Source organism: Cyrtonyx montezumae, unplaced genomic scaffold, assembly GCF_038088225.1.
Source record: "Cyrtonyx montezumae isolate F1298 unplaced genomic scaffold, pur_monq_1.0 scaffold_15, whole genome shotgun sequence".
Lineage (NCBI taxonomy): Eukaryota > Metazoa > Chordata > Aves > Galliformes > Odontophoridae > Cyrtonyx > Cyrtonyx montezumae.
Window position 1 is genome coordinate 1091934 of NW_027071881.1, and position 23309 is coordinate 1115242.

The 23309-nt window shown below is 44.8% G+C and overlaps 1 protein-coding gene across 1 annotated transcript; it reads right to left on the reverse strand.

The window, feature by feature from the left end:
• HSF5 (heat shock transcription factor 5) lies at nt 1-21338 on the reverse strand. The gene is made up of 6 exons (XM_065732220.1): nt 20741-21338; nt 17985-18347; nt 11747-11844; nt 9843-10364; nt 4172-4337; nt 1-754 (listed from the first exon to the last, which is right to left on the reverse strand). Exons 1-6 carry the CDS (start codon nt 21336-21338, stop codon nt 687-689), a joined length of 1815 nt encoding a protein of 604 aa, XP_065588292.1. The 3' UTR covers nt 1-686.
• Between the last annotated feature and the right edge of the window lie 1971 nt (nt 21339-23309).

Here is a 23309-nt window from a genome sequence, read left to right on the forward strand (position 1 = left end):
TAAGTTAAGAACTTATCTAGGACCTATTAAAATAAAGTACTAAAACAACACAACTTAGCACTACAGATATCATCAGAACCAAAAAGAATTAGTTCATCTTCCCTCCAGCAGCTCTCCCGATCCCCTGACCCACTCAGACCTGGAACCTTGTGACTTCCCTATGCTTTTGTTTCATGCACAATTCCCATTACAGGGTCACAGTGTGACTGTAAGCAAAGATGGTGAGAGCACTGAACAGCATCTGCGCAGGGTGCACTGCGGTTTCCAACCATGCTAAACAGAAAGATTCTGAGCACAGCACTAAAAACAACTTATTTCCCAGTAAGAAAGGTTTGCACAAAGTTCTCAAGGTTGTTCCAGTTTACAGGGAGTGCAGACTTTCCAGGTCTGAGAAGGTGAGCAGTTAAGTAATTACCTCGTATTAAAAATTCTGACCACTAGATGCTCTGTAGCTTGTCAGGTAGAAAACGTAACGGAATAGGTGTAAAAAAACCACGGGGTGACTAACATCCCACAGAGCTGAAGGGAAAACTTGTCCAAAACAGTCTTTATTTGTCTATATTGGTTTCTTTAAACAGTTGAAATAACCCAAAACTTCTGCTGTGCGCAAGGCACTGTCCCTGGAGTCCGACAAGAGAGCCCAGCTGGCAGCTGCTGCACATTTTCACATGCCTGCCGTCCCCTTCTCACTCTCTTGTTTCTTCCTCTGGAACGGACTCCTGTTTGCAAGCCAAATCCACCAGCAGATGGAAATCTAGGAAGATAAGGAAATAACGTGTAAATATCAGTCTGCAAGTTTCGCGAAGCATCATACATAGGGATTGTAATGCCAGCAGGTAGTGTGGAACACGGCCAGAGAGGCAGGCTGTAACCACACAATTTGAGGTCTACAGGAACAGGAATTGTTCTCATTTAGCAAAACTTATTATCTATATATGTATTCAGTGCCTTGAGTACCAGCCACCAAACGGTAACTGCTGTAAGGCCTCAGCAGTACCTACAGAAATGCCCACTCTGCCTGTGATACATACCTACCATCTCCTATGCACAAAAGGCACAGCTGCTTCAAGGTTTGCCATAGCTGCTGCAAAGAGCCTACAGGAAACTCACGGTGCCACAGACAGGCCAAGCAACAGAGTCCTTCAGAACTCACCTCGCGCCAAACATTTCCAATGTACAACCATACCAAAGATCAAATTCAGCACCTTACAGGACAAGGAAGCAACATGACGAAGTCACAACAGGACCACTGCCCTTGTGACTGTCAATCTTGTAACAGATGCACTCACGTCTTAGGAAAGGAATTCCAGCCCTTGGTGTTCTACACTATGAAGTACCTGTGGAAAAGGCGGGAGCTGCTTCCTGATGCTCACCTCCTCCAAAGCAGACTGCTGGGAACAAAGCCTGAGGAGATGCTCGATGGAGCAGCAGGTAACAGCTTAAGAAACAGCACCTAAGAACCACCCATCCAAAACAGCAAACTGCCAGCACAGGAAATGTGAGAGTCCTTCACTGAACAGATAATGAAGCCAAAGTGACTATACCTCAGTGACAGCTGAGCTGGAGCAAGAAGCTGCAGTTCAGACTCCTGGAAGCAACTTTGCTTTGTCTTGCTCCAGCCCAGGAGCACCCCTGGGCCAGGCCTATCCCTGCACCAACACTTCTGTAGGGGATCTCACCTTGCCTTACTGGGAACGCTGGATGAGTGCTAAGATTACTTTTCTCTGGAAGGTGCAGGAAATAATAACGCATGCATGGGAGACCTTTGCTGAACGATGACTGCTCCTTAGCAACCGCACTTATAAATCTATCTGCAGTGAGTGAGAGAGAGTGCGTAACAGCACAGCTGTAGCTGCAACGGAGCGTGGCAAATGTCAGTGCAATCTCAGTATTATGTCTGTGCTCCTGTGTGACGAACCTTGGAGGAAGTTGCCACACTATGCCAAGAAAAGGATTGGATAACTCACTTAAAAAAGAATACATTAAAAAATAGACAGCCATAGAGGAAGTGGGTTCTTTCCTAAACGGCTCAGAACGCTTAAATTCAGAAATATTCAGGAGCTCTACCTGCTCCATTCTGAAACCACTATTTCCAGAAAAAAAGGCTGCAAACAAAAACCTCTAGAGTCAGAATCTGGTTAGAATAGAGAGTCTGACAGAAAAGTTCACTGAGGTCTTTTTTTTTTTTACGTAATAGCACAAAAATGCCAAAGATGTTTTTGGAGACAAGACACTGGACAAGACAGACTCTTCATCTTGGTCCCTGTTCAACAGACATTCATACTCCACTACGTTGTCTCTCACCTTGAACTTGGTGTCACCACACAGCAAAGACAAGGGAACAATGTCACAAACCTACTGAAACAGACAGAACAAGAGTCTGTTCTGTAGCAGGATGGGTATCAAACTGTGGGCTCAGGAAACATGCAAATGGGTGGCCAAAGGAAACGAGGTAAAACGGCAGGACTCACACTCAAAGGACAAAGATAAGAGGCAGCAGCTATAACTGCTTTGAAACAGTTTGGGATCACCCAAGAAAAGTAGCAATCACAATCCAGTAAGAAAGAAGGAATTGCTTACCCCTTTCCAAGGACCAGAGCTCACCAAACTCTCCAAAGGAGGTGATCTCCAAGTAGGAATTGTTCCCTTGTGGCTGCCAGCCCTTAAATGAGGCCCTTAAATGGGTGGCCCACCAGGCTCCCAGGGCTGGCTGTGCCCCTTCACCCAGTGCTCAGTCAGGCCACGACCTCATGGCTCCCATACTGACATGTTATGAGGAAACAGTTGGGAATGGTCATTGTGCCCAATTTTAGCTTAGAAAGATTAAGGAAGAAGCTGTGTCCAAAGACACACAGAAGAAAGGAGGTACAGACAGACAAATGCAGAAGCTGACAGAAGTCAGCTTATCCTTAAAGATACTTCCTCCAGACTTGCAGTTGGAATGGAGGGGATGGGCACTGCATCCTCAAAGCCAGTATCATGTGCCCTATTTATTATGGGAAACTTGACCCTGATCACGTTTTGTTCATGTGTGGTGTCTGTCTCTATCCTACCAACCATAAAAGGTTCAACACTGGACATGCACACCCAGATGACTGTCAAGTTTCCCAGAGAGCAACTACACTAATCACTGTTAATTATCCAATTAGCATAGCAGCGTTTCATTTCTGTAAAACAATCCCACGGAAAAGCTTTCCAAAATGTTTCTGTGATTAAGAACATTTTACTTAAATAAACTTCAGCTGTAGATACAAAATCTGAGAAGCATACTGATTGTCCATGTTATCAGGAAGTAAGTAGATGAGAACCTTCAATTCTGCACTTTAAACAAAAGTTCAAGGTGACATCCAATTCTTTTTTTTTTATTTTTTTTTTTTAATATAGCTTCCAGATAAAAGACTTTATCCTCACTCACACTTTGGAAACTGATGGGCATGTGAGCTGAATTATTAGCTAGCAGAACTGGAACCTGGAAACTATCCTTTGAAGTGAGGAACTGACCTTCAAACTCTGCAACCCATTCTTTGATGATCAGCTGTGAGGGAAATAGCTTCCTGCAAGACCTGAATGCCACACCAACTTCCCTAGAAAGGAACTGAAGTATACTTGGTGTCCTCTTATGCCTCTCTGCTGTGAAGATACTGAGGTTTTCCTTTGGTTATAAGACTTGGTCAACTGTTTAGCCCAAGATGCTCTGCTGCTTGGTTCTTTCATGTATTTCAGCAGATGCATCAGAAACACAATTTTTTGTCACCTTCTTACTTACTTCATAAGTTTGTTGTGGTTTTTTTGTTTTTGTTTTCCCCCTTGCTATTTCAGTTGTCATTTCATTACTCAGTCCTTTCTCATGCCACTGTTGTGCTCCAGGACACATGTCTATGAGCTTCATCTCAGCATTGTGACATCTATGTTTCTGACACGACCTCCAGAACAGCAGGTTTCATTTACTCACAGTTTATACTCTTTCTCACATGAGAAATCAGTGTGTCTCAGGAAGTGCATCAGTAAGTACACTGAGAGGTTGTACAGAAGCAGTATTTTAACGGAAGGCACAAAGAAATACACTTGCAGACAAGAGCTAACCTGTTCTGATTTCTCCTTTCTGTAATGGTTAGTTTTAGAGCAGCTGTCTTGCTAATCTATGAAAAAACAATATAGCATCTCTTCTTACCACGGAAGTTGCTCCCTTGGGAACTGTTTCTTTCCTCCCCGTTATTGGCTTGTACAGATGAAACTCTGTTTTCGACAGACCTCTCCTCAGGCCCAGCCCCCGAAGTGAAGCATCCTACCTCTTCTGACTCTGACCTTAGGAATTCACATCCAACGCTAGTATCCACCTGAAACAAAACAAAGCAGAGAAAACCAAAGATGACTCAACATTTTCTCGTAATCAACAGAAAAAATAAATGCTTTTATCCACTCCAAAAGGACGTCTAACAAGTGCTGAACAGTACCTGTATGGATCATGTAAGCATTTTTAACACAGAAGGCTGCCAGGTTCAAAGCAAAATATCTTATTATTCTTCTCTTCCAAAATGTCACACCAAGCAAAACAAAAAGTCAGAAAGCCAGAACATAAAGAGTACATGTACTCACAGTCTCAACTTTGCCTTCAGTCATCATACCAGGCATGACAAGTGAAGCAGGAGAAGCCAAGGTGCACTCATTGGTACCAACAGCTGCATTGCTACTGACAGGCGTACCTCAGACAACCTGACAGAGCTGTGTGATGCAAAGCTCCGCAGGTAAGCAGTGCCCTTCTGGCTGGGAATCACCCCGCCCCATCACATTGGTAAGACATTGCATTATATGTTATGTCGTTGCTTGCTTTTTGGAGCCCTCTGCTGCTGCTCCACATGTATTTTGCAAGCAAACATTTCGCGAACTTGAGTATTTCTCTAGCAGCGTGGCAAAATCTACAGGTTAAAACAAAGGAAAAAGGGCCAAGCGACCAAGCTGTGATTCTGTCCCAGCAAGGAAGCAAAAATAAGCACAATTAAGTGCCTGGAATTCACCTTCAGACAGAAAGATGTTCTCACTATCACCTGTTCTTAGAGCATTGAGCTCTTCTGCAAATATCCTATCAATCAACATCATAAGATGAGGGATTGTTCAGAGCCTGCATTGTTTCCTTCTGTGAAGGCAAAAAAAAGCTTCTGAAAACTGGTATGTGTGTTTACAGAGGGCAGAAGGCCATCACATGCAGTAATAAGACATAGGTAGTTCCAGAAATCGCTCTCTCCCCCTTGAGTCTGCTATTGCTTGGGACTGAACATGCAAAAGGCAACATGTGCACAGATCAATAGAAATACATACAGATCCTCTGCCAAAGCTGCATATTCATCTTCCAAAAGGTCTGCACAACTACAGCATCTGAAACATCCAGGGAGAGAGTTCCCCCAGCAAGCCCCTGGACCTGCTGGATGTTCAGTCACTTCATGGAAGTCTTTGCTCTTTGAAATGTGTTGTCTCTGTGTATTTCACTAATAGTGTTAATTAGCTAATAGGAAAACCACCTGGATGGCTGTTCCTCTTTGTCTGACACCAGAACCACAGCTTGTCCCCAGGTATAAAGGTAAAGAGAAGGAAGGAGGTCTGTGGCTCATAATCCTCACCAGCCAGAATGCAAATTTATTGAGATGAAGGATGGCAGGTCACAGGGCAGGTACACACAATTTGGAACATCAGCAATTGTGTGGTAACACTTCTCTGCATGATGATTCGAACCTTTCCAGTCCCCTTGACTTCTACATAATAAAACCTTCTAGGAAAAGGAGTATGCAGCATTCCCTTTTTTACTGAGTACGTAGGATCTTACCCACCAACTCTTTTCCTATTCTTTTGTGAAACTGGCAATAAGAAGATTTCCTTCCTAACAGCATCAGTCTAGCCCGCATAAGTCTGGTTCCAAAGCTCTCTTCATTTCTTTTGTTTTTGTAAGTGAACGTGCTTCTGATTACGGCTTTGCCACATCTGCAGAAAGACTCCTCACTTGGGCCCAGCACCACTGCAGCTCCGTCCTGAATGCTGCTTGGCAGAGAATCAAACCAAGCTACCAAAGCTGACAGATGTGAAAGTTTTGCCTTTTCACTCCAGTTACTGAAAAAATGCCAAACTGTTCACAAAAAGCCGGCTGGGACTCAGTGGTTACGTGACTCTGGTGCCCAGCTGGAGCCACGATGGGAAGCAATGTGACTAAAATTAGCCTTGGTCTCTCACAAATGGGGTTTGCTGGATTCACCTTCCCCACAGTAAGCAGGAGGTTCAGCCTTCAGCCAAAGGTACTCCCAAGGAGACAACAAAACAGGAGGCACATTCCCCTTGAACAAGTGCTACTGTGCTGCATTTCCACTTTAAGAAGAAAATAAGATATTTCTTATGAGAAAGAGGGGATTAAGATATGCCCATCTGAGGCCAAAATGTGTAAAAGTCAAAGACAGGAATTCACTGAGGCTAAGATGACAACGCTGAACCTGCACTGCTGAATGCACTAAGACCTTTCATACAAAGAACTGCTCTTTAATTTGCTCGTTTTTAAGCCAGGAAGCAGGTGTGCATCTTTCTACCGAGATGACAGCTCAAGGCAGGACAGCTGTCCCCAAACCAATTCAGTGATAGGAACTATTGTGGAAGAAAGAGAACAAACGCCTTTGTACCACTGTAAAAATCCACCCTTTTCCTGCAGCTTCAATGTGGTGTGCAGCCATGACCTCTTAATTTCAGAAAGGATTTAACAGAAACAGAAGAGGCTGAAAGCAAACTCTGAGATCTGCAGAGCAGCTGCCGTGCAGAGGACACTACCAGAGGGAGTCTGGGGAGCAGACTGCTGAGGAGGCGGCGACAGACTCCCAGAATCACAAGTGCGGGGAGAAAGAGGCTGGAGATGACTGATGAAGCTCTTCATGCAGTAGACAGTGAGCAAAGGATCTGTTTGGTCAACACTACAATTCACGTGGTTTCAAGGGCTGACTTCAGCCCACAGATGAGAAATTGAACACCGGGTATGCAATATTATCCCAAATCCTCCCACTGGAAATACAAAGAGCAATGCCCTGCTCGAGTTGCAGGCCTTGTTCTTACTCTTCCCCAAGCATCAGATTACAGCTATTGCCTTGAGGCTGACACCAGCAATCAGATCAGGCTTTGATCTGACCCAGAGGAGCTGTTCTGATGTTTGTTTATTAGCACCGGAGGAATGTGCTCCTCCTCTGCTGCTACTCAGAGGAATAAAAGAGCCTTACTTAAATGGGCAGTATTTTACCAAGCTTGCCTTGACTTCCATGACACCGAGCTACTGAGAGCCATGGAAGCCTTCCAGATTCATGGATAAGGACGACAGCAAATTATACAGGAGCCTAATGGATGTACAAAACGGATGTAGAAATCTATGCTGGTCAGTTCTGCACCTGTCATGATCCCAGGCCCTGGATGAGAGGCAGCTGTGGGGACAGGTTAACCCTGCCTGCAGTTTGGCAAGGGGAGACAAGTAAGAAGTAGAACAGTCCTAACTAAAAGAGCAAAGCTGTCAAACACAAGGCCTAATATTGCCCAAACTTCTCTTCCTTGCAGAATAATCCCAAGCTATTTAACCAGTTGTCATGGTTTTATGATTTTTGGTACTGGTATTCCACATCATAACATCATGTAGTGCATTTAGAGTTAAAGAGTTAATGTTCCAGCTCCGTGGATCATCGATAGTTCCAGGTATGCCTGTCTCAGAAGAGAAGTAGAACTCCATTCCCCAGAGGACTTTGCGATGCTTTGCGTTCTTACGTGTTTACGCTCAGAGGGAAAGATAAAAACTGTCTGCAGTCACGGGACTCTCTCTTCCCTTCGGGACCGAGCTCGGCAGTGGGTGTTTGTTGCAGCCGTCCGCCTTCAGCGTTAGCGTAAGGCCTTCGGTTTATCGGACACTCTCTCTCTTGCTCATTTTATTTGATTCATTTGCCTCAATTCCAATTATATTACATTATATTGTGTTATTTTCCTTTCTGATATCTTATTTAGTAAATTAGCTTTCCTCCTCAGATCGCTGCCGTTGTTTTGTTCCTGGGCCCATCTCCCTTCTCCATTTTCCCTTTTTCCCCTTCCCCTTCCCCGGGGTGTGGGCCCGTGGGTCCCCTGCCTCAATTGTCACGGTACCGGGTCGAACTGTCCCGCAAACCGGTGACACCAGTTAACTTCCAGAGAAACGGACTGGGACCAGCACCAGGATTCTCGCATGGGACACACATAAGGGGGTCTCAAAACCACAGCATCCTCCCCCTCCAAACAACACCACGGCTCACACATTTAATTCATAGAATCATAAATTCACTGAACTGGAGGGGACCTTTAAAGGCGTCTAGTCTGACTTCCCTGCAGCAAACAGGGACACCCAGAGCTCAACATGCTCAGCACCTCATCCAGCCTTGAGCTAGAATGTCTCCAGGGACGGGGCATCCACTACCTCTCTGGGCAGCCTGTTCCATTCCTCCATTCTTAACAAGAGAGATGGGACCATAAACTCCCAAAGTCTTCCACAGAGGAAAAGCTCACTTCTAAAAATGCTGTTCCAAAGATGCCCAAGCTGAAATTTAAACAGTGGTCAACAGTTCAAATAATGAATGGAAACTCCTTAACAGTGCTCTTCCCTACGTGAGGCTGAGTAACTAGCTTGATCTCTGCAGAAACCCGATCAGAACATACATCTCTTTCTCTAAATGTACCCAAAAGGAAGGTTACTCATCTTTATGACATTGAGAACAACAATGGCAAGTTTTCACTAGCTAAGGATTTCAGAGCCAGAAACTTACCTGAAGGCATCAGGACTCTGATAACACAGCAGTGACCCTGACATATGCACAGCATTCTGAGTGCCTATATGCAGTGCTGGAGGCACGGACTCAGATATGGACGATCCCAATAATTTATTACAGGTTTTAACATCCCTTATATACATTCACAAGTTTTCTCTTTTAACTTTCCCACCTGCCTTTACATGTCAACAAAATACTTCCCTTAACTCCCCTTATCAATGCCCTTAACAAAAGACAGTCCTTAACTGTGCATGCAGGTGCTTATCCAACGTAGGCCATGTGCTCTGCCTCCAGTCGGGGTCTGCCGTCACACAGCTTACTTGAAATTGTTTTCCTTTCCTTCTGGAGTGTCTTTGGTTCTCAGCCTTCCCTTCTCATGCTTTTTATCCTTCTCCACAGCTTATGCTCTGAATATAATTTCTTATATCCCACACCTACACACAAGGTAGGTCTTGTGCCACAGGGGCACTCAGTAACCTTGGTTTTGTTTATTTTTCCAAAGTACAGCATGTATTTGTTGCTTTAACAGAGTAACATCTAGAACGTCTGTCAGTACAAATGAAAATGCTAAATACCACCCACATATGAATAAATTGTGCCTTCCACAGAAAACAGAAGCCTAGCAATTGTTTGTTGGAAATACTTTTAAGTAAGTTTTAAACAAAAATCTTACCTTCAAATACTCTTCTTTAGTTCAGAGTAAAGGAAGTATGTTATCACTCAAAAGAGTTTACACTTCATCACTGCCACTACAATTGCACGATGCATTTTTCCCATGCAACTGAGTGGCCAAAGTTGGCCACCACAGGCAAGTTTGGGACATCAAAATGCCACTAACAACGAATACTTTTCCATTGCCTTATATGAAAAAATAGAACTTTTACAAAAAATTACGATTTACCAAACAAATTCTTCACTATGCATTAAAATCCTAATTAAAGAAATCTTTAGTTATTAACAATGCAATTATCAGAACAGAACCCAGCATTACTATTTAACAGTTATCCCAAAATATCGTCTGCTTTATGTTCCTTTATCTCTTACCTTCTGTGGACTGAATGGCTGAACTTCCTGAACATACACTGCTGAGGACGGAGCTCGGAGGTGGTCTGGCTCTTCGCTCAGTTTTGCCTGTGTTTCCTCCATGGCCACAGGCTCTCTCACTGTCTGAGCAGCAGCACATTCTACAGACTCGATGATATCAAAAGTGTAAAGATATTCTGGAAGCTGTAACAAAGAACAAGCTACTCCTTCACCTACCACGAGTGACATAATGTCTGACACTACAGTGGTGTGAGGTCCCAGCCGTCTTTCTTCATCTGAAGGTTGATGGTCATTCTTAGAATCATCTAGCAGTGGTTGATCTCTGTTAGACTGAAGGCTTGATAACTCTTCTTGCCCAAGATTCACTTTTGCTATCGCAGGTTTAGGCAATGAACTCATTTCATTAGCAAGTTGAAATACAGACTCGAGATCTACTTCTGTCATCTGGCTTTCATCAGATGTCTGATATGGCTGGTTAGAGGGCAGGGACTCAGCCACATAAGGTGTCTGCATTGGAGGACCCTGGGAGAAACAAAAAGCAGTGAATATTTATTTCCCAAAGTACAAGAATAGGACGTGCACTGGTTTTGCAGTGTTCTGTAAATGAACCTGAGCAATCAGTTTGTAAACACAAAGAGATGAAAGCTTGTTTGTTACTTGCAGTTAAATCAGCAGGTTTAATTTAAAAAGGCTCCTGATTTGGCCCAGTTTTCATTAACCACCTTACTCAACAGCAAGCTCACTCTCTTCTATTTGCCGTCAGTTCCTAGAGAGAAAGGAAGGCTACTCAACAGCATCCGAGTACTCCTCCAGATGCATACTCTGCACACCCTTTGCACATACCCAAGCATTCCAATCAGAAACTTCCAGTCTCAGTAGGATCTGTGGGGTCACACTACAACCACTCCCTTCACACGCAACGTTTGTGACAGAAAAGGATAGAGCACACGTACCCGATTTCAGTTCCTCTAAAGGTCAGGCAATCCTGTTACGTATACAAATAACGTAAGCCACAGGATTTTTTAGCAGGAAAAAGGTATGTATGCTCTAACCATGCATACAGACAACCCAACACGAGGAGCTCACAGTTACCTAACAATAACATCTGTTCCCTCTTCTGTCCATATACACATTCATGCAATGAGTAATTTCCAAGGACGCTCCTGTCCCAAAATGAAAGGGACTCCAGATTCCTATGGAAACAGAATACCACAGAATCTTCCCATCTGCGTCAGCCTCCAACCCCGACAGCCCTCTCATAGCAGTGTGTCTCACAGACGTGTGACTCAAAGTCTACACAAATCCATACAAAGCCCTACACATCTTCAATTTGGAAACACCTCTTGGAGAACACACAGAAGTGCCTTCGCCACTGCAGGACTGGTCTGAGCACTACTGAAGACTTCATCAGAATGACACAACTAGATAACAGGACACAGTAAGCAATACAGTGACTTTTTTTTAGCAGAATTCATATGAAGGAACTTTCAAAGCAGAAAGAAGGCAATGAAGAGTTCCAAAAGCTACTAGTGCTACCCAAAGGAAATGACAAATCACATTTTAACAGCCTGCGCTTGTACTGCTTTTTCTTCCGGGGACTGTTCAGATCTCAAGAATCATGGAAGTGTAATGTCTTCTGATAAATAACACTTATAATGATGCTGAACAGAAAGTCAAGTCAGGAGATCCACTACGCCACTACTTTGAAACCTATCTAGCATTACAGAAGTACCTCTCTAAATATTCAGTGGGTCTTTGAAATAAACACTGTAAAATACATTGCTTTTACTTTCTCAAGTGGATCCGCTTTTAAATTTATATCCTTCATTCCAGAGTCCATAATCCTAGAGCTCATCCATACAGCTTTTCTCTGCTTTCACCTGATTGCAGTGCACTGCACTCACCTGGTAGAAGCTGCACTGGGTGTAGTTCGGAGCTGTAGGACTAACACAGCAAGTCAGAGGGCCGGTGTGAGCAGCAAGGGAGCAACATGGCAGTGCAGCTGCAAGAAGTGAAACACAGTTATCAGACTTTCAGAATTTGTGTTTGGTATGCGGAGTTCTACTGCTTACTTTGATTAAACAGCTCAATACCCACACAGTGAACTAACTAACTAAATTCCAGAGCTGTATAATCCAATAACCAAGTTTGATTTTTTGTAAAACACCTACTCTTACTGCACTTTTTAATACAATCTTGTGGGATTTTTGTGCAGTTTACAGCAACAAAGGGCGCAAAACAAGAAAGAAAGAGCCAGTGGACAGCCTCCTAAGCAAGCATGAGATCTGCGTGTGATCTGAAACTTCAAAAGCTAATTCTGAGCAACTATATGATCAAATTCATACCTCCTTCAGGAGAACATCCTATGACCTGTGGACATACCCCTGCTCTGGATATTCCCAAAAACCTAAACAAAACTTGGTTTGGTTTTAACAAAACTTGGTTTTAATTTCACTCGTGGGAATCTTCAAACTATGTTAACAAACCCAAGAGAAACACCAAAACAGCTATTCAAGGACTTCCGTAAAAGCAAGGCAAGACAGCAACGGAAAAGTAAGTTCCTTCTCACCTGCTAAAGTGACTGTAAGGAGAAGCAAACACATATCATAAAGACATTATTTTCTAATGGAAAAAGAGGAAAGATGTGAAGGAAAGAAGCTCTTGTGAAGTACTCCATAAGTTAAACACCAACTGAAGACTACTTCCTACAAAATACTACGAGAAGAATACTAATCAAGAGATTCAGCCCGTTAAAATGAAATGGAATTAGATAATCAGCCTCAGAACACATTTGGTTTCTGTCAGAACAGAAACGCAGTTCTGCCCATAAAAGCTAGAGACAGAAAATTTCTCACAGTCTACAGGATGCTGTGTGCAGAACAGAACACCGGCTTACACAAATGGAATTGCTGTCAGTGGGACTATAACCAACCCAGCGACAAAACGCTCAGGACAAGTGGAGAGCAATGAAAAACACATCACTCAGAGCAAAGGAAGAGCTGAACAATGCATTGTGAATATCCTTGCACAGACACTGAATGACCATATTTCAAACACGCTGAAAATATTCATGGATATTCAAAGAGGCCGTTAAGAACTTAAAGGAAATCATTTAGAAGCACACTAATGAAAATTTTAAAAGGGAATACAAGTCAGAAATCCAGTTGAAGAAGAAAAAAAGAAAGAAGAAAATAGATTACTGAATTAGTTGACACTGGTGGACACGTAATGGGGATGAGACAGTAAAAATGCTTTGTTTTCAAGAGAAGTCACCCTTCACTGCCATCTGGAAAGACCTGCAGTAGGTAAACAAACAGGGATAAAGGAAACTGTGTTGATGAGATGGTTGCTAATAACACCAGCTTTTTTCATGGCAGAAAAGAGCATAGCCAAACAGGCATGGAAAAAAACCTCTGTGAAGTCTCCCAAAGCCACCACGTACCAGATAAAGCTCTGCACTTCAGAAAAATAAACTAATCTAATGTAGAAAATGATAGGTCTTTCACTGTCCATCAATAATCAGGAGCTAGATGTTGGTGCTATAGTAAATAGCTTCAGGAAAACATCAGCTTCACACTCAGAAGCTGACAAAAAGACCCACAAAGCCACTAATGAAACAGACATTGCTGTGGCTGCAATTTATTGACCGTGTAAATCTACAATTTACTCACACTTTGACTACTGTGAGTCTTTTTGGACTCTCCATCTCAATAAGAAAATAACAGGACTGGAAAAGGCAACAGGGAGGGCAACATGGAGGATGCACCGAACACTTTCCTGAACAAACAGCCAAGGAGGATTCTTTAGCCAAGAGAAAACGCAGCCCGGGGGAATACACCAGAAGTGTTCAGAGTCACGAATGGCACAGTGAGGGGGATAGAGATAGATGTGCAACACGAAACACCAAGGAATGATGTAACATCTAGCTTTTGGAAAACAAACAGCTAAAGGTTACAAGGGATTCCACGCAAACATTAATTTGAAGGCTTTCAGAGTCACAAGTCACCAAAAAATAAAAAAATAAAAAAAAATTACACCGTCTCCTCAACAGATGAAGCCTCTGTTTTTTGTCCACGAATAAAAAAACAGATTACAGAGAAACACAAGTAAAGAAATTACAAAAACGTCCTATGTAAATGGTGAGGCACTGCATTCAGTAAATTAAAAACCACTATGACAAAATGGAAATTCTTATATACCTCTCTCTCCTCGAGATAGTATTATTTTACATACTCACAATGTCTCAGTAGGCAAACACAAATCAATCATTCATGCCTTTGCTGAAGGCATAAAGACTACAGCTGTATCAGTAAATTAAATGCATCCAAACCCATTCTTGGGCACAGACTCTGCTCACGCCATTCAAATCTCTTACTCTTCCTAGTGGTAACACCCACACACCAACAGCCTCTTGGGAATGGTCCCACCTTCATGCTAAGTGCTGCTTTTCAAGCACGGTGGTAACAAAGCTAGCAATCTAATGGCAAAGCTGATACAGCCCTGAATAATCACAGTAATGTCTTCAAAGATCTGACAGAAATCGGAGGAGAACACACATCATCTACTCAAGAGGGCAACAGACAACAGTAAGAGGCCAACAGGCTGACATGAGCCAGCACTGTGCCCTGGGGGACATGAAGGCCAATGGTGTCCTGAGGCGCATTGCATGCAGCGTGGCCAGCAGGGCAGGGAGGTGATCCTCCCCTCTGCTGTGGGTCCAGTTCTGGGCTCCTCAGTTCAAGGCAGATGGGGAACTCCTGCATACAGCCCAGTGGAGGGCCATGAAGACGGTTGGGGCCTGCAGCATCACCCACATGAGGAAAGGCTGAGAGCCTTGGAGTTGTTCACCTGGAGAGGAGAAGGCTGAGGGAGGATCTGAGCAGTGCTTGTCAATATCTAAAGGGCAGGTGCCAAATGGATGGGGCTCTTTTCAGTGCTGTGCAGCAACAGGATAAGAAGCAAAATGCACAGACTGGAATGTGGGAAGTTCCACCTGAACATGAGAAAGAACTCTACTGTGAGGGTGCCAGAGCCCTTAAACAGTCTGCCCAGAGTGCTGGAAGAGTCTCCTTCTTTGGAGATGCTCAAAACTCATCTGGATGCTTTCCTGTGTGACCTGCTGTAAGGAACTGCTTGGCAGGGGGCTGGCCTGGATAATCTCCAGAGGTCCCTTCCAAACCCTGTGATTCTGAGATTCTGTGTTAGCCAAGGGAGATGAGACTGACATTCTCCAGCTTCTTCCATTGCACTCGAGCACAACCTACACGTGAAACACTAAGAAAGAACTTTGAAGACCGCCCTTTCAGTGTGTCCTTATCATGTCATGTCCCTAAGCTATGACTAAGGGAAGCTAAGTTACTCATCACACAGCTGGGCCAGGAAATTGCAGAGAGCACCCATGCCTGTTCCTGACAGATCAATGGGCACATTGGGATGGGCATTCACACAACAGCTGTGCAAGCTCTGATCCTTTACAAACTGAAAGAATGAGGAGAATGAAGATGACATCCAAGGATGGATTTTCCTTAAAGGAAAATGGGAACCATCTCAGAAATTTAAGTGGCATTGCTTGCATTGCCACTACATACCCTACCAGCTCCAGAACTACTCGTCTGTGCTCTCTCTGCAGTTTGTGAAGAAACAGGCTCACCAGAAAGAAACTGCCTTCCAACAGTATATATCCAAGAAAGCTGGAACGACTCAACATCTGGCAGGTGCCTGTTCCTCTTTACTGACTATATGTGTCATCTAGATGACAAGCCCAGGCATACACGAGTTAATGTTACACATTCAGATGAATCTTAGGCAAGATAAATCCTACTACTAGTTTTACAAGTGCATCCAGTGTGCTTTTCTCAAGGGAAAATGTGGTGTTATTTATGCTGTGTTAAAGCAGATGCTATGTTTTCAGTTGCTTATTTACTTTAAGAAGCCCCTTTTGACCAAGACATATGTGAATTTTAAGCTCTACATAGAAAAAGATTTATCCTTACAGAGGATGCATCATTCAGAATAACATAACCGCTCCTAAGATGTCACTCACAAAGGGCCATCACCTGTAAATGAACTCTACAGCCACAGGTGTATGCAAAAAGCACAACTGGACCTGCAGTATGAGGTGGCACCAGTAACTAATATTTCTCACATAGTCTCATTGACTGACTTTTCATTATTAGGATATTCTATGATAATCAAGCTTCACTACGCTCCTTTGATGTAATCCCACAACTATCAAAGGTTTTGTAGAAAGTTGAAGTCACAAAACTAAATCCTTAAAACAATGTTCAAATGCTAGCAGAAAATCCAGATGAATAGTTTTAGTGCCTTTTCAGTAAGAATCGTAATAAAAAAAAATAAAAACCCAAGGAAATATTTGGTGCTTAAGTTAACAAATGAATTTGAATATACATAAAGATAAATCTTTTCACAAAGCCCAGTGTTGATTTCATTTAGTAGGACTTCAAAAATATTATGTTCATTATACATGAAATGAAGAGTCAGCTCCAAGAGTGAGCATCTAGTTTTTAGCCCTTCTCTTATGAAATACATACTTTGAGATGAACTATCACCTTCTAAATAAGCTACTCTTGGTTTTGTGCTCTCAAGATGAAGGAAAGCAGACTTTTTTCATGTATATATATGAAAAAATAAGCTTCCTGCATTCTGTATGCTGTAATATAAAGCAGAATAAAGGATAGCAGAGAGATGAAGAGGTACACAGAATCAACAGTACAAATACTGTCCAAAGTGACAGTGAAAATGAAAAGATTTCTAATACTGTCTAATGAAATGGCAAACCTTTCTTCTCAAAACTAGTTATGAGTTCACTGAAATTTCCAAAGCCTCAGCCTCCACAACGTTCTCTATTTCAGGTTGAATTACACCTTATTATTATAACTTGCAAAGTTTGGTATGCTTTTATCATGCTTCACAGAGATAGAGACATCTAAAACTCAAGATGATCCGTACCCAGACAGAAGCAAGCGGGGACCATCTCCCATCTCAAACTGGTATTCTTGGCTCCCCCTGCTCTTGGGAGGAGACCTAAGAACTTGCAGCTTGTAATGCAAGCACTAGCTGCCAGTAATCTTTGTAAGCACCACAGGGCAAGGAACATATGGCAAAAAGTTCCCTGTTTCTTAAACCTTTACAAGTGTCCACAGGATTTGCATAATCCCTCAGAATCCCTCCTCAACAAGAAGTATGTAACGGAAACTAGTGGTTACTGCTGGCAATAGAAGCAGGCATTCTCAGCAGAGGCCTCAGAACACACACACACAAAAGACACGAAGATTTCATTGTGTACTTTTTGGAGAACGACAGCAGCCACCACATGTAAGATTTCTAAAGAGGGATATCTGACTCAGGGAAGGTGCAGATGCCAAGGCAGGAACAGGCGGAAAATGAGAGTATCAACTGAGCTTCGGTTTGTCCAAGCCAAGAGACACTATGTTCTGAGCTTCAGAATTTCCAGGGAAATAAAAAAAAACAAATAAATAAACAAAACAAGCATATTTTTTCCAGTTCAAGGCAAGAGCAGGCAATGGGACAATAATTTGCTTTAATTAGTTCTCTTCTAGAAAACAAAACAAAAAAAGAAAAACTTGTCTGAAGTAAGGCTGAAAATTTCAGCAGAAATGCTTCAGACAAATGAATATAGTGGAGATGTCTGTAACTCCCCAGTCTGCAGCAGAGACACTGCTGAGGAAGCTGATGAAAAAAAGACCTGACAAGATCACAGAGCAGATGAAACATTCTGCAGAAGACTTGTGACTCATCTTTGACTTTAAAAAGTTGCTTGGGAAAACATGAGAGCAAGGAGTAGTATGTCACTTTTCAACAAGTTCTCTGTGCTTTAACATCATCCCCCTCGGTTTCTCTTAATTAAAATAAAAGGGAGAAGTTAGGCTAACACTGCCTCATTGCAGACAAATGTTCTTCTCCTCACCCTTCAGCCTCAGCTGTATGGAAAATCACCAGATACCAAGTCTGGAGGGAGGGAAGGAATATGGAACAGAAAACCTTTTTGCTTTAAAGGTCTTTACAATTTCTAATTCTCACTGAAACATCTGAAACATACGTGACAGAGCACTGTGAAAAAAAGATATATATAGTACATCACTTTTATATTTCTTTTCTTACCTGTTGGATAATAGGCTTGCGTGTAGTGCTGGGGAGACACGCAGCTGCTGTACACTGCAGAGGAAGTGGCAATGTCTTGAGAGACCTGCTGAAGCAGCACAAGAGAGAAGTTGGGCTGTGGGGTGTACATGACCTCTGTTGGAAGCCTATGGAATACGGGAAAGGCAACCCCCATGTCTGGGAAAGCTGGGGGTGCATTGTGCTCTGGAAGCAGCACCTGGGAATTCTGCGGTGTTCTGGACGGGCCTGGATTCTGCTCCAAGCCTACGGGTGATAAAATGCTGCATTTCTGCAGTGAGGCCGAGACGTAGGAGCAAGGAAGTTGTTGATAAGGCTCACAAAACTGTCCTACATCCAGCAGCCCTGCATTAGGCACAAAAATAAAGCAACAGTTAATGAAAGGAGTTGTCACAGGTAATGAGAGGTAATATGAGGAGCCAGGGACCTCCAGCTCTATTTGGGAAGGCAACCTTTGCTTCAGTGTGCCTAATCTACAAGCAGACAGTTCTTCCACCCGAACACACAGTAACAGCTGCAGTGGCAGATTTATTGTTGGATCTGAACAAAGAGCAGTAAGCAAGGATACAGAAGCAACTGTTTCCTCCCCATAGCCATTCCTTGCGCTAGCCTCCTGTTCTCTTGGACGAAAAAAGCTGCAAATTAGCACTGGAGGAAGGCAAGGCTGCAGAGGACTTGGCTTCTGCCTAAGATACAGAAGGGCACCAGCGATAGCAAAGGGAACAAGTATTAGTAGTAGCAGGGCTTACAGGTTGCCACTTAACCCTAGCGGGCTTTGTTTTTTTGCTACTGTTGTTCTCATAACTTTTTGAAGTGTTAAAATTCTATGAAAATTCTAAAACACATTTCTTCCTTTGCTGGACTACGTCCTACCATAGCCTGGGTTTTAATACTTCTGCAAGTCCTTAAGAAGAATGAAAAAGGATGCTTCAAGCTCAGCAATTCATTTGTAATTCACTACTGTGTACGTTTGTAATAAAGAAGAATACCCTCTGTTAACTACACAAACTTGCTTTGATGAATAAGATCACTCGTCATTTCAGCTTAGACTAAGACATCCCAAACAATTTTGCTGTTTCACTTTTTCTACATTCCTTTTATCCATCTCTGGATTATTATTTTGTGAAATGCCATTTGCTCTTATACTATGGCAACATAAATTCTGTTAGGGGTTATCCAACATTCTGGGAACACTGACCCAGGATGCCTCACTGCACTTGGGAGAGTATTGCTGTACTTGTGACTTCTGCGCAGCACCGTATGTAGCCATGCTAATAACGAGCTTCAGGACAGCCTGAGTTCTGAAAAACAGCCTCCCATTTAGCTCCCACTCCTCTGATAGGAACTAATCAAAGAAATAGGCACCATACAGCCACTGTTCTGCAAATTCACATCAAATCCTTAAGGATCACTAAATAAATACCACTCACCCCCCACAGTTCAGTAAGAGTTCACATACAGGGCTGTTTTTTTCCAGTTTGGTATTTTTATCATACAAAAACAGGGAATGGAGAGAGCTATTCTTTTGTTTATATTTTACCTGTGGATGGGAAAGTTAAGATGATGCCTGGTTACAATTTGCCAGCTGCTTTACAGGAACTGCTCCTGGACATTTAACATGTGCAAGACACTTGGAACAGCGGGACACTTTGCACACAGACATATCTTCCATCTATCAAATAACCTCACATTTACAGCAAAGGAAGACATGCCCCTAAATAGCACAGCACAGAGCACATAGGAAATTGTCAGCCTGTCAGAACTTGACTGCATGAGAACTAATGTTTTCCTTGTTCCTTTTTCCTTTCTAGAAACTCAGGCTGATAGAGCAAACGGCAGCTAACAACAGGGGCAAAACTGCACCCATAAAAGGGGCAACGATTTAAAGGCCATATTTTTCTTAGGATTTACTCTACCCATGGCCTGCATTACATCAGTCAGACCTGATTTCACTGACATGTTACAACGATAGAATCATTAAGGCTGGAGAATACCACTAAGATCTCCAAGTCTAACCCCCACCGTGCCCATAACCACATTCCTCAGTGCCTCGTCTCCATGGCCCTGGAACACCTCCATGGATGGGGACCCCACCCCATCCCTGTGCAGCTGTGCCACTGCAGCGCCACTCCTTTGGAGAAGAAATTTTTACTAACATCCAACCTCAGCCTCCTCCAGTGCATTTCAAGGCCATCGCCTCTTATCCTATCACTGTCACCTGGGAGGAGAGGCTGACCCCAACCCCCTCCACCCCCCTTTCCAACCCACCCTCCAACTCCCCCCTCCAACCGCCCCCCCCACCCCCTCCAGACCCCCCCCCTCCTTTCAGCCAGCTGTAGGGTGCAGTGAGGCCTCCCCTGAGCCCCTTCTGCTCCACAGTGACCCATCCCAGCTCCATCAGCCGCTCCCCACATGAATTAGACACCGCATTCATTACATTACAGCTCCTACTCGGAAACACTAAGAGCACGAGCATCCGCACAGCCCAACCCGCCCAGCGAGCTGCACAGGAGGCAGCGCTGCCGCCGGCTTTATTCCCTCCGGGCTGAGCAGCCCTGCTCCTCCTCCTGTCCGCGTCAGCCTCAGGAAGGAGGGATGGCACGGCTGCCCTACGTGTTATCCGCGGGATAACTCGAACGGCTTTTGGAAAGCTCGCAGCCCCTAGCGGAGGGCAGACGAGAAATAAAACGCTCTCTCACGTGCTCAGCCTTCATGCGGCCGCGGCAGTCGCTTGACACCTCCGCTCAGCGGGCGGAGCATTCCGGCCTCGCCGTGATCCGAGCCGTCGGTACGGCGCCGCACCGCACTCGGCTGCGGGTAGGCCCGCCCGCCCGCCCGCCCATAGCGGCCCGCAGCGGCCCGCAGCTTACCGGTTCCGTAGGCTCTGACGGACGATACGGTCGGGAACCGGGAGCGGTTTGGAGGGAGCCTGCCCACGTCCAGGCCGCCCGCCGCCGCCGCCGCCTCCGCCTTGGCTCTGTTGGCTCTCGTCAGGCGCTTGAGGCGCCCCAGGAGCTCGGGGCGGTCGCGCTGAAAGTGCGGGCTGTGGTAGTGGTGCAGATCCTCCCTTGAAGTCTGCTGCTTGCGGAAGCCGTACAGGTTAAGCTGCCGGATGAAGCTGGAGAACTTGCTGCTCTTGAACAGCTCCCCCACCGCCTCGTCGCCACCCCAGCGGCCCAGCACCTCGGCCTCGAACAGCGGCTGCTCGATCAGCAGCCCCTCGCCCAGGGCGTCCCAGCAGACGGAGCGGATCCGCGGGCTGTTCACCAGCCACCACAACTTAGCAGGAAAGTTGTTGGGGTCGACGGAGACGACCGGAGGCTGCGGCTGCGCCATGACTGTGGCTCCACTCAACTGTTCATTGTCACAATTGCAGTTACAATTCTGTGATGTCATAAAGCAGCCTAAAATCTTGCAAGTCACCTTGCTCCTGTGATGCACTCACATCAACCACCCCACTGAGATAGCCCAGCCCCCAGGGTTGCAGATCAGTAACTCCTACAGTTGTAAGAATCTGCAACCCTAAAGGACAAAGGCAAGGTTCTCCAACCAACGATTCCCGCGTGAGGTTCGCGAGGCAGCACGGCTCCGGAGCGAGGCAGCACGGCTCCGGAGCGAGGCAGCACGCGCGGCCCGTTCGCCATCTCTGTCCCCGCAGGCCCGTGTGCTCTCAGCCGCCCCGCTCTCTTCCGGAGTCGGACCGCGGTCCCTCGGCCCTCTCCGTGCCTGTGGTCCCTCGGCCCCGCCGCCCCCTCCCTCTCCCCCTCGGCCTGTGCCTGGCTCAGAAATGTTGGGGTGGGGGTCCCTTCACATCAGAGCGGGCAGCTAAAACGAGAAAATGGACCGCGTGTGTGTGAGGAGGGCTGGAAGACGGTGCTGCCCTTCTGCCAGAGGGTTATTGCTCCGTGCTGAGCAGATGGAGTGCGTTTGTCCTTATCCTGAGTCGGTGGCAACAGTGGGAAAGAGGACTATTGCCAGCATTGCTGTCACGGATAAAGCTGCGCTGTGGAGGAGTGGCTTCACATAGTGCATGGTGGCCCACTGCTCCAGTGAGCACTTTCAACCCACGTGAAGGTGACACATCTTCCCAGGAGCTTTGCATTTTTTAAATTCACTAATAATATATAATTTATCCTCTTGAAAATTACTGCTAGGTGTAAACAGCACTAAACTGAAAGTGAAGCACACCGAATGCAAAGTTGAAAATGAAGGAAAAGCCCACACTTTTCTCCGGCTGTCTCCGGCATTACGTTGGTGAAATTCCTTAAGGCTTCTCTTCTTTCCCTGTGCAGCTGGAGCTCAAGAAGACCACAGAGGCCTGGTGGTGGGACTGGAGTGGTTTTATGGTGTTACTGTAACACAGGCCATACTCAGCAATATGTAGTTCGAAACTAAAATGCAGAGCGGGAGTCCTTGAAACTAAGAAGTCCCTTCAGAGTGTTTCCTCCAGTACTTTGTAGATGAGCCCATAGCTGCAAAACAGATGACTTTTTAACGATGGAGTGTTTTTTCATCAGCATCCAGAGTGCTGCATGCTCCCAGCAAAGCCACGGCTTGCACCTTGTGGTGCCTCACAGCTCATGCCAGGTCACATGAGACAAGCTCACAGCAGATGCGGCAGGAGGGAAGCGAGAAGGAAACAGCTTCATAGCTCTCGGGTGGCCGTGTCACACAGATGGAAGTGTGCTTGACTCACCAAGCAAGCCTGACGACGAGGAGAAGGTACCGAGTCCCTTCCGTCCCTGGGCAGATCCCTCTGGACTGCCTGTGTCTTTGAGCAAAGCTGTTTCTGGATAACACTGGAAATTTCCTCTCGCTTAAAACAGGTCAGTAATAATGAAGTGCTTTTCGGTAGGAAGTGTAGCTCAGTTGAAAGCTGTTGGTCAGTGCAAGATCTATGCTGTCAGCTGACAGCAGTGCCTGGCCTTCTCATCCTTGCTGCTGCTTCCTCTCTGCATCTCTCCTTTCCTGCACTCTTTCATCTCCCCTCCAGCCTTCAGTCAACACCTGCCTTGTCACCCTTCCAGCCACACACATATTTCAGTTTTTCTTCCCCAAACCAGCAATGCTGGATGCCCTTGCAGCCTTCTATTTATTGCTTTACTTTTAATGCAAATGTAAAGAAACTTTGCTTTTTGTCAGTCATGAGTGAAAATACACTGTTCTTTTATTTTCTTGATATATGTTGATAACAAACAGACCACAAATATAACATTCTTTGCTGCTCATTTCTCTACAACTTTGACTGCTTTATAGAAAAAGCAGCAGGAAGCACTTTATTGTCTGGCTGTGAAATGAGGCTATGAC